Here is a 10,952-nt window from a genome sequence, read left to right on the forward strand (position 1 = left end):
ATAGAGTTGTGGGTAGTGATCTGGTATGTGGGGTTGGAAAGGTAATTTGAGGGCTCACTCTATGTGAAATTTTAACCCAGTTCACCAATTCCCATTGCCACAACTGAGCTCTCCTACTTCCCCATCCCTTGTGTACCTGCGGAGGCTCTAGGTAAACGTGTAAAAAAACCCTAATTAATTGAAAGCCAATTCACTTAAATGGCCAATTTGGGAACAACTTATCATTTTGTCTTTATAACAGCATTTTAGGCAAGTTCAATTAGACTCTGCCTCAGGTCCCTTACTGCTGCAGCTAGAGTCTGAGGGATCCAGAGGAAAAGGAAAGCTCAGAGGGGCATAACAAAAATATATTCATTTTAATTCCTATGGGGATGTACACTGCAGAGGATGGAAAACAGAAGTCATTAACTAGCTGTTCGATTTGGGGCAAATCTTTTGGCTCCCTGGGCCGAAATGTGCAAATCGAGGATCATAATTATAAGTCATAGATTGTTACGTGTATACGCGCGCTCTCGCGAACGATTTACAAAGCTGAACCCAGCGCCAACGTGTAAGGTGCGTGTAAGACGTCACCATACTAACAGCAACCAGTGCGCATGCGTCCTTTTAAAGAGCCGGCGTGCTCCGAAGCGCGCACAGCACGCCCTCTTCCTCAGCACGCTGCGTCCTCGTTTCCTTAGACTGCTCCTCCCTGCGGAAGCCAAATCTCCAATCACCGCTCGCTTTTTCCCTGCCGTCATTGGCTCGTGCCCCGGTTTCAAAAGCTTGGGGGCGGGCTCCGGAATTCGCGCATGCGCTCCGGTGCACTTTCCCCACGCTGGTTCCGCGAGCCTGGCCTTCAGCGTCTTGTGTTTGGGTGCGATCTGGAGTGTGGCTACCGCCACGATGGGCAAAACTGTTGACTCCCGGGGTTCGGGGGCCCGACCCGACCCAGTGCGGAGCTTCAATCGCTGGAAGAAAAAACACAGGCACAGGCAGAGCCAAAAGAAACAGTTGAGGAAGCAACTGAAGAAACCCGAGTGGCAAGTGGAGCGCGAGGGTATCAGCCGCCTCATGCAGAACTATGAGAAGGTGAGGCGCTGGGGAGGGGGCGCGGCTTGGGTCAACAGCAGGGTAGCGTGTCACTGCGGCGGTGGGTTTCAGAAGGGAGGGGGCCGACCTATCACTGGGGTGCGTGCCATTAGTCCAGCGGGCTGGAGAAGGGAGCGGGGTGGGAGGTGTCACCGAGTGCCACAACCCAAGTGTGTGCACCGCCCTGGCCACTCTTCTGCTCACCCCACAGTTCTGGAAAAAGAGCACAGAAATGTAGCGGTGTTATCTAAGGGTAGGCAGATTGATGCTGTGATGGTTACAGTAATATTCATCGTTGTAATACTAACGACAATGGTAATAACGACACCTACATTTTTAAGCAGTCATCATGTGCTTTACATTATTTGACTTGATTTAAGGTATGGATCTTAATAGTCCCATTTTAGGGATGAGAAAATCGAGATTTCGAGAGGATAAGAAACTTGTCTGAATCTCTCACACTTGGTAGGTGGTGTGGAATTGGAACCTAGACCCATGTCTTTCTAATTCTAAACTCGTTGCTTTTAACCATTGAGCCAGACTCCCTCCCTCAGCAGCAGCATCCATCCTGCTTCCTGTGACCATCTCATTTTCTCTACATGCTTCATGTCCCCATGAAGAATTGGTGTGGAAAAGCTAGACTGCTGGTCTATTTTTGTCCCCTATCATCCCCACATTGTAGCTGATGTTCCCAGATGTGTCCTTGTAGTTACCACTTTGACCTGTTGATCTACCCCCCTCTCCAGGCTGTCAGTTCTTCTCCTCCTCCTTTCCCATAAATCCCATGTCTGTTGGCCTTCACCCAACCCATTCAGCTTCTCTGCCCCCTTCTAGTGCAGTATACTCAGGGATTTAAGGGGTGGAACATTCCTGTGACTAAAGTTGCCATTGTAACAACAAATTACCACAAACTGGGTGGCTTAAAACAATAGAAATTTTTCTCTCATAGGTCTGGAGGCCTGAAATAAGTTTGGGCAAAAATCAAGGTGTCACCAGGGCCATGCTTCTTCCAGAGGCTCTAAGGGAGAATGTGTTCCTTGCTGCTTCTGGCTTCTCAAGGCTGCTCACATTCCTTGGCGTGTGGCTGCATAACTCTGATTTCTGCCTCCATGGACATGTTGCCTTCTTTTAAAGACACTTGCAGATGCATTTAGGGCCCACCCAGATAATCCAGGATAATCTCTGTGTCTGAAGATCTTTAATTACATCTGCAAAGTCACTTTTGCCATGTAAGATAAGGTAACATTCACAGGTTCTAGGTGTCAGGGCATGGACATATTTTAGAGACCGTTTTTTAGCCTGCTGCAGCCTAGTTCCACCATCTAAGCAGACTGTCAAGCTAGAAACCCAGGAACAGTCCTACATATTTCTCTCTTACCCACTCTTCCATCCATTTGGTCACACTGGTGATCTTTTCTGCTGCTTAAATTTCTGAAGTGCTTATCTATCCCTACTGCTGTGCCTTAGTTCAGGCCCCCTCATCTCTTGCCTGGATTACTATAGTACCTATTGCTTACCACAGGGGTCAGCAAACCTTTTTCTGTAAATGATCACTGAATGTTTTCAGCTTTGCAGTCATCAGGGTGGAACTACTCAGCTGTGTCCTTGTAACACAAAAGCCACTATAGAAATACTGAAATGAATGGGTATTGTGTTCCAATAAAACTTTAATTAGTGAAGCAGGTGGCTGATGGGATTTGGCCCTTATACCTTTCTAATTTATCCTCTATACGTCTGGTAGAATGATTCTTTTCAAGATGAAAATCCGATCATTTTAACTCCTGATTAAGACCCTTCCTTGGCTCACAGTTACTTTCAGGAAAATTGTCAAACACAGTGGGTCAACATGTTTGTCTACTGAAAGAGTAAAGTATTTGTCGTGAAACAGACCTGGTTTAAATCTCACTTAGTTCAGGTATTGACTAGCCAAGTTTCTTAACCTCTCTGTTTCTTCATTCAACAAACAGATTATTAACCACGCTGGGTGTTGTAAAGCCCAAATGAGATAATATATATAAACCAAGCAGTACATGATTGGCACATATGAAGGAATGACTTGTAGTTTTGTGAATTGGCCATGCTCCTTGTGCTTCTCCTCCTGCTACTTGATGTTTCCACTGCTTGCAGTGAGTGTACACATCCTCCTCACCCTAAGGACATATACAGGTCCTTCAGGATTTAGCTCAAACTTCTCTTCATAATCTCCCCAGGCAGAGTCAGGACTGCTGTGTATCCGTAGCATTTTGTAGATACCTTTATTACAGCATTTATCACCTGGCTGTGATGATTGGCTTCTTTATTTAACTCCTTTGTTAATTCTTCTTCTAGACCATGAACTTCTTAAGGTCAGCACCAGTGATATACTCATCTTGCTCTTCCTAGAGGCTGGTAGTACAGTGCTTGTCCTTGAGCAGATACCCAATCAGTGTTTAGATGTTGTTTGCTGTAAGACTAGACCTTTTCCAGGTGGCTTTGCTCCAGTTGGTAGCATTAGTTCATTTTTTTTGGTCTCTTGTTTCAGTAGTAATTACTAATACTTACGAAACTCTTATGCATGTTGACTTGCTATATCCTCACAACAAACAACCCTGTGAAATCATTCCCACTATACAGGTGAGGAAACTTTAAGGCACAGGAAGGTTGAATAATTTGAGCAAAGTTAACAGCTAGTAAGTGAAAAGGAGTTCTAATCCACATAGTCTGACACCAGAGCTTCAAGCCACTACACTTTGCTGCATTTCTTAAACAAAAAATTCTTTTTTCCTTAAGAGACAGGGTCTTGCTCTGTCCCCCAGGCTGGAGTGCAGTGGCCCCATTGTTGCTCACTGTAACCTTGAATTACTGGGCTCAGACAATACTCCTGCCTCAGCTTCCCGAGTAGCTAGGACTATGGGTACACGCCACCATGCCCAGCTAATTTTTTAATTTTTTTGTGTAGAGATGGGGTCTTGGAATGTTACTCAGGCTAGTCTCGAACTCCAGGTCTCAAGTGATCTTCCTTCCTTGGCCTCCCGAAGTACTGGGATTAACAGGCGTGAGCCACCACTCTCAGCCAGTTAAACAAATGTTTAAATCCCAATCTTTTCATTGAGTTGAAGGAGCAGCTTTTATCTCCCTATGCATTGTTCTGGTTTCTTTCTTTCTTTCTTTTTCTTTTTAGAAATATTTTCTTAAGATTTGGTCAAGAAATAAATGCAGTGTGAACTCAATTGCCTGGACTAACAATACAAGGATATAATTATTTGAATAGCAGATTTGTTATTCTCCAGGTAACCAAGGTGCAGGCCATCCCTGTATGGCTCCTCAGGTGGTAGCATTTGTGCACGAAACTTTTATGACAGAGCCATGGTACATAGGTGATGTTCAGTAGCCTCACTGGTGAAATATTAAGCAATTTGATTCAGAAACATTTTGAAATAATTAGACAGGCGCTTGTTAAGGCCTGTGTTAATATACATGGGAAAAATACACGTCCAGGTTCCTAGACAACTGTGATGGAGGTGGGGTTGATGCATTTTTGGCAAATGTTATTAATAGTATGTACAAAATGTTATAGTAGTAAATAGTAAATATGTAGCATGTAACTCATGCTGTGGAGGTAGAAGACGGTGTAATTAGGAGGAAAAAGGTTGAGTTGTCCTCTACTGAGCTCCTTCTGGCCAGATGATTAGAAAAAAACATGCTTCCTCTGTGTACGCTACCCTTTTTCCTGGTGATTGCAGCCTGGGGCTTGGCTTGGGGGGTGAATGTGGGCTGGACTTTAGATCCTGCACTTCAGCTTTAGAAGATGTCTTTGTGTAGTATACAAACTGTCCAGTAGTTTGTGGTAGCCATGAGTGGAGCTAGTTCTTGATTGATGAGTTCACCAGATAGAAAAGATTGGTGAGGACATTCTAGGTGGAAAGAGCAACATGAGATGTAACAATGCATGGTGTTCTTCAAGGGAGGACATACTCTTTGGAGTGTTGCATGTGTTCCTGAGTTAGCGTCAAGGGGGTTGGAGGTAGACTGAGAATGACTTTGGAGGCTGTGGCAAGCAGAATAATGGCTTCCTAAAGATGACAGCAACCTAATCCCTGAAACCTGTGAGCATGGTAGATGAAAGGGGTAATTAAGGTTGCTAATCAGCTGACCCTAAAGTAGGGTGAGTAGCCTGGCTTATCCAGGTAGGCCCAATATAGTCATAAGGGTACTTAAATGTGGAAGAGAGGGGCAGAACAGTCAGTGTCAGGGTGATGTGAGAGAGACTTGAAGTCTGTTGTTGGCTTTGAAGATGGAAGCGGGGGCTGGGTGCGGTGGCTCATGCCTGTAATCCTTTGGGAGGCCAAGACAGGAAGGTCGGGAGTTCGAGACCAGCCTGAGCAACATAGTGAGACTCCTGTCTCTGCAAAATATTAAAAAAAAAAAAAAAATTAGCCAGGTATGATGGTGCACACCTATAGTCTTAGCTACTCAGGAGGCTGAAGCAGGAGGATCACTTGAGCCCAGGAGTTTGAGGTGGCAGTGAGCTGTGAAAGCTATGTACTGTGGGCCTGGGCAACAGAGCAAGACTCCAAAAAAAAGAAGGGGGGGGGGCGCCATAGCCAAGGAATGTGAGCAGCCTCTAGAAGCTGGAAAAGGCAAGGAAACAGACTCTCCCCTAGAGTCACCGGAAGGAATGCAACTCTGCTGACACCTTGATTTTAGCTAAGTGAAACCCATTTTGGACTTCTGGCTTCCAGAACTGTAAGGTTAATAAATTTGTGTTGGTTTAAGCCACTGTTTTTGGTAGTTTGTTATAGTAACAGTCGGAAATTTTCACAAAGGCTGTGCTCAAGAGACTTATCTGGAAGCAGTAAGAAGTCTCTGGGGGCAGTTAGAGAATATGTCCAAGCTGTAAAATTTTTGGAGGCTAAGAGACCAGTTAGGAGACTATTGGTATAGTCTAGGTCTTGGGCCCTCTGAGAAACAGATGCCAAGATGGGATTCTGTGAATTGGAGCTTTATTGAGGGGAAATGTCTCTGAAGGCTGAAGGAGAGGGAATAGGAATAGGGAGGGAAGGAGGAGCAGGTAGGCAGAGTCTCAGACTACAGCAGTCTAAGAAAGCTTTGGTCAGGCTGAGGGGGAGTCCTTGTTCCAAAGTTGTCTGTGGGAGGAACCCCAGGCCTGTAGTAGCACTGCCGCTGAGCCCAGCCATTGACTGGGAGTAATCCAGGGAAACTTGTTTTGTTCGTGGTGGATTTATAGGGGTGACAGCCAGCACAGTCCATCAGTTATTCTTTTTGCAGCAGGAGGTCTGTGTGGTGTATTTCCAAGGCCACCACTTTGGGATGGGGTGCATGTTGGAGGGGCTGATGGAGAACTGGGGATTGAGGTTTAGTGAGAAATGCTGAGCTATTTGTTTCAGTTCAGCAATTGTTTTCCCTATTGCTGGGTGACTCAAACTCTCTGCACCTGGGATTCATCAGCTGCACTACATAGAAACTCTGCATTCGAATCTCTTTTTTAATCAAAATTTGGCCTGGAGCGATTTGAGCAGGTTGCTTTTCTTCTCTTGATTGCATTCTATGAATTTTTATACTTTTTTTTCCAGGCATTATTCACTTTAGTGAGAAATAGATGTTATCGGAGTTGTAAGAAGAATAATAGGGTGGTTAAGTGATACTCACCCTGTTCTCTCTTCTGCCCCTTCTAACTTTTGCACCATCATTGGGAAGTCTTTAATAAGGACCATCTTGAAATATCTGTTCTCTGAGTTCAGAAGAATGATTACAGAGATTTTAGAGGGAGTATGAGGATTGTGGAGACAGGAGTGATTTTTTTTTTTTCTTTTTCTAAGAAAGGAATAAAGGGAAGGAGAAAGTGTTATTTTGTTTGTAGGAACCATAACCTTCTCCTGCTGTGGCTAAGTATTCCTTGGAGTGTACCAGAGAACATTCCAGAGCAAGGTCAGCAAACTTTATGTAAAGGGCTCATGGTCCACATTAGGCTTTATAGGCCATACAGTCTCAGTCACAACTGCGTACACAATATGTAAATGAATGGTTGTAGCTGTGCTGTAGTAAAACTTTACAAAAACAGGCTGCAAATTGGATTTATTTGGCTTGTAGGCTGCAGTTTGCTGACCCCTGTTCTAGAGCATCAGCAGGATCAGAATTTCCTTTTCTTTCTTAGACCTCTTTTTAAGACTATGGTGTATAGTTTTACATTGTAATGGTTGATGGTAGGGTGCTGGAACGGTTTCATTTTTCTAAACCTCCCTGTAGGAGGCTAACAGACTTCAGGAAGATTTGCGGTATTTTGTTTAGGGAGCCAGCCTTGCCTGTGCTGTGTCTCTGGCTGGGGGTTGAAGAGTGTGTTGTTGGTGTACTGTGGGCACTCCATTCCCTGTGAAAACAGCTGTTTAGCTGACAATACCACAAGTGCAAGAGTGGACCACACCTAACTTTAATGTCCTGTTTGGAAGATTATCTTCTGTGCGAGGTTCCTAGCTGGGACAGGATGTTATTTGGATAAACCATTCTTCTAATGCTAGTACACTGATTCTGCCTCCTCTTCAATGATACCTGTAATGATTCACAACTGTAATGATTCACAAGGATTAAGATAATGTTTTAATATCTGAGTTCTCAGTATTTGAGGGCAGAGAGTAAACCTGCCTGGGCTACTTTAAGAATCCTGGGACAGACGATGTGTAGATTGTAAAATGAAATACAACTGTCGTCTCTTTACCGCCTAGAGTGTAATTTAAACAAATGAGCCTTACAAATGCAGCTTTTCCCTTTTGTGAATCATGAATAATTTGGCAGCAGGTCCCCAGATCTGAGCAGAGTTCTTCCTGCATTCAGCATCTGTAATAAAATAATTCCCCTGAGCAGCTGAAGTGAAATTCGGAAAATTGGGTTTATGCTAATCAAGAACATCGGTAATGAACATTTGAATAAGATAAAGAGCAAAATGTTGCTTATTGTGGCTTCAAAGCATGATAGACATTTTCCCCTGATTATTTGTGAAATAATACCCCTCTTTCAGTATACCCCAGAATGAACAGTTATCAGGTGGGATTTCATAGGCCACTGATTTATGGTTAAATCTTTGAAAGGTTTGTGCTAACATGATATATTTCTCCAACTAGTTTCAGTCTTTTCTCCAAGTTGTGTATATAGAACTATTTTCATCATGGTCTGTGGTTTGTGGTCATTTTGTCCCTTTTTCTTTAACTGATATCCCTTGAAGGATGATTGAAAGTAAATTTTCCTCCTAAAGTTGATGTGGTTAGCCATGACCGTGTTAACATTTTGGAGATAAAGAATGTTCAAGGTGGTAATGTGTGTCTCGTGTGTGTGTTGAGTGAATTTTTTTCTTATCAACTGAAGTGGTTACAAATTTATATTTGATTTAGGACAGCTTTTTCAAGGTATATTTGCTTTCAGAAGGAATGATAGCTTTTAATTAGAAGCGATGATTGAATTCAATCCCACAGTATGAAGGATGAGCTAGGCAGTACGGTGTAGAGAAAAAATGGTTTTATTGTGAAACAAAGGAATTATCCAGTAGGTTATTTTGTCATATCTCACAGTGTTCCCTTTTTCCCTTCTTTTCCAGATAAATGTGAATGAAATTACAAGATTTTCAGATTTCCCCTTGTCCAAAAAAACATTGAAAGGTAGGTATGTGGTGATCTTGGGATGCGTTATTGGATTTCTTGGCATTTTTGGTAAGTGGGAGAAGATTTAGAGTTTAACCTGAAAAATCTAATTTTGATAAATTTTGATATCATGAGACCAACAAAAATAAGTAATATTTACATCTAACAATTTGTCATTTTCATTCTATCTGGAGTGGCTAAAGAGCATTAGTTAAAAAAATATAAGATTCCAGGAGCCACTGAATAATTAAAATGAAATCTAACTGTGTCAGTTAAAATAAGGGAGCAAACAAAAGTATATTTTTGCTTGTATTTGTTTGGTAGGGCTGCCATAACAAAATACCAGACTGTGTGGCTTAAACAAAAGAAACTTAACTCTCTTATAGTTCTGGAGGCTGGAAATCCCTGATCAAGGTGCTGGCCGGGTTGGTTTTCTCTCAGGGCCATGAGAGAAGGTTCCAGGCCTCTCTGCTTGGCTTGGGGATGGCCATCCTCTTGCTACCTTTTTTTTTGATAAATACAAATTGTATATGTTTATTGTATGACATGCTTTGAAATATGTATACATTGCAGAATGGCTAAATAAAGCTAATTAACATGGAACATAATTAACATGTAAGAACACTTAAAATCAACTCTTAGTAATTTTCAAGTACATAGTATATTGTAGTTAACTATAGTCACCGTGATATACAATATATTTCCTGAACTCACTCCTCCTAACTGAAATTTTCTATCCTTTGACCGACATCTTCCCAATCTCCCCTCCCTCCCAGCCTCTGGTAACCACCGTTCTATTCCTGTTTCTATGAATTCCCATTTTTTAGATTCTACATATAAGTGAGATCGTGTGGTTATTTGTGCTGCTGTTCCTGGCTTATTTTACCTAATACCATGTCCTCCAGGTTCATTCATGTGGAAAATGACAGGATTTCCTTTTTAAAGACTGAAGAATAATCCATTGTGTATATATACCACATTTTCTTTATTCATTCATTGGTGGACACTTAGGTTGATGTCATATGTTGCGTATTGTGAATAATGCTGCAGTGAATGTGAAGTGCAGATAGCTCTTCAGCATGCTGATTTCCTATCCTTTGGATATATACCTGGAGTGGGATTGCTGGATCACATGGTAACTTGCTGCCTCTTCACATGTTTGTTCCTCTGTACAGGTGTACCCTTGGTGTCTCTTTGTTCAAGTTCCTCCCTATAAAGACACCAGTTGTGTTGGATTGAGCCCACCCTAAGGGACTCCCTTTAACTTAATCACCCCCTTCAAAGGCCTCGTCTCCAAATATAGTCTGAGGTACTGGGGGTTAGGACTTAAACATAGGAACTTTGGGGAGGACACTCAGCCTGAAACACCGTCCTGCAGGGATTTTCTAAAGTATCATTCTCTCCTCCACTTTGTCAGGTTTGCAAGAAGCCCAGTACCGTTTGGTAACTGAGATACAGAAGCAGACCATAGGATTGGCTTTGCAGGGTAAAGATGTACTTGGAGCTGCCAAAACTGGATCTGGCAAGACTTTGGCTTTCCTTGTTCCAGTAAGTATATTATTCATATTGGTTCAGATTCTCTATTATATAATTCTGTAACATCCTATGCCTAGATGCAAATAAATTATATAAAGAGTTGTTTTCATGTTAGATTTCCCTGGATAGAATGCAAGCTTTATTACACAGTAGCCATATCTGTCTCATTCTGTACCATATTCCCCGGGTCCTAGCACAGGGCTTTGCATGTGGCAGGCACTCAGTAACTTATTGAAGGAATGAATTATTGTGCCTTGACAAGTCATTACAATCTGATGGAAGTGGGATTCTCCAGTGTGGTGGGTCAGAATGGTTCTTCCCTATAGTAGGGCTGGTGGGAAGATGTTTCTGCTCTCACCCTTGTGAGCTTGCCAGTGCCATTTATTTAATACTTGCCATCTGTTTAGTATAAAGCTGAAATATGCTCAGTTTAAGGAGCTTTGGGCATTTGTTGAATTTTCTGGAACATCAATACCTGTCTTTTACAGTAGTAAAACAGCGCTTCTTAGAGGTTCACTTACATCTCAGTTATGCAGTTTATCTCTTAATTTTTCATTCCTACAAAATGATTATCTCAGAAAAATCTCATTTTAGTTTTTGTTCCAAATATTGCAAAATTACTTTTCTCTTAAATCCTAGGGCTTTTTTCCTTTTTTTAAAAAAGCAATTTCTCTCTACAATTAGAGAATTCAGTCACTATGTAAGTATAGCACCTAT

General features: G+C 42.3%; 1 protein-coding gene across 1 annotated transcript in view; it reads left to right on the forward strand.

Annotated features, from left to right (window-relative positions):
* The first annotated feature begins 787 nt into the window (after positions 1–787).
* The window catches only part of DDX10 (DEAD (Asp-Glu-Ala-Asp) box polypeptide 10), a 329,989-nt gene continuing 319,824 nt past the window's right edge, over positions 788–10,952 (forward strand). The window contains exons 1-3 of the mRNA XM_012659131.1: positions 788–1,071; positions 8,657–8,717; positions 10,117–10,247. Of these exons, the coding sequence (XP_012514585.1) occupies positions 886–1,071; positions 8,657–8,717; positions 10,117–10,247 (378 nt within the window). The 5' untranslated portion in view covers positions 788–885. The remainder of the gene's footprint in view (positions 1,072–8,656; positions 8,718–10,116; positions 10,248–10,952) is intronic.

Source organism: Propithecus coquereli, unplaced genomic scaffold (genome assembly GCF_000956105.1).
Source record: "Propithecus coquereli isolate 6110/MARCELLA unplaced genomic scaffold, Pcoq_1.0 Scaffold6, whole genome shotgun sequence".
Lineage (NCBI taxonomy): Eukaryota > Metazoa > Chordata > Mammalia > Primates > Indriidae > Propithecus > Propithecus coquereli.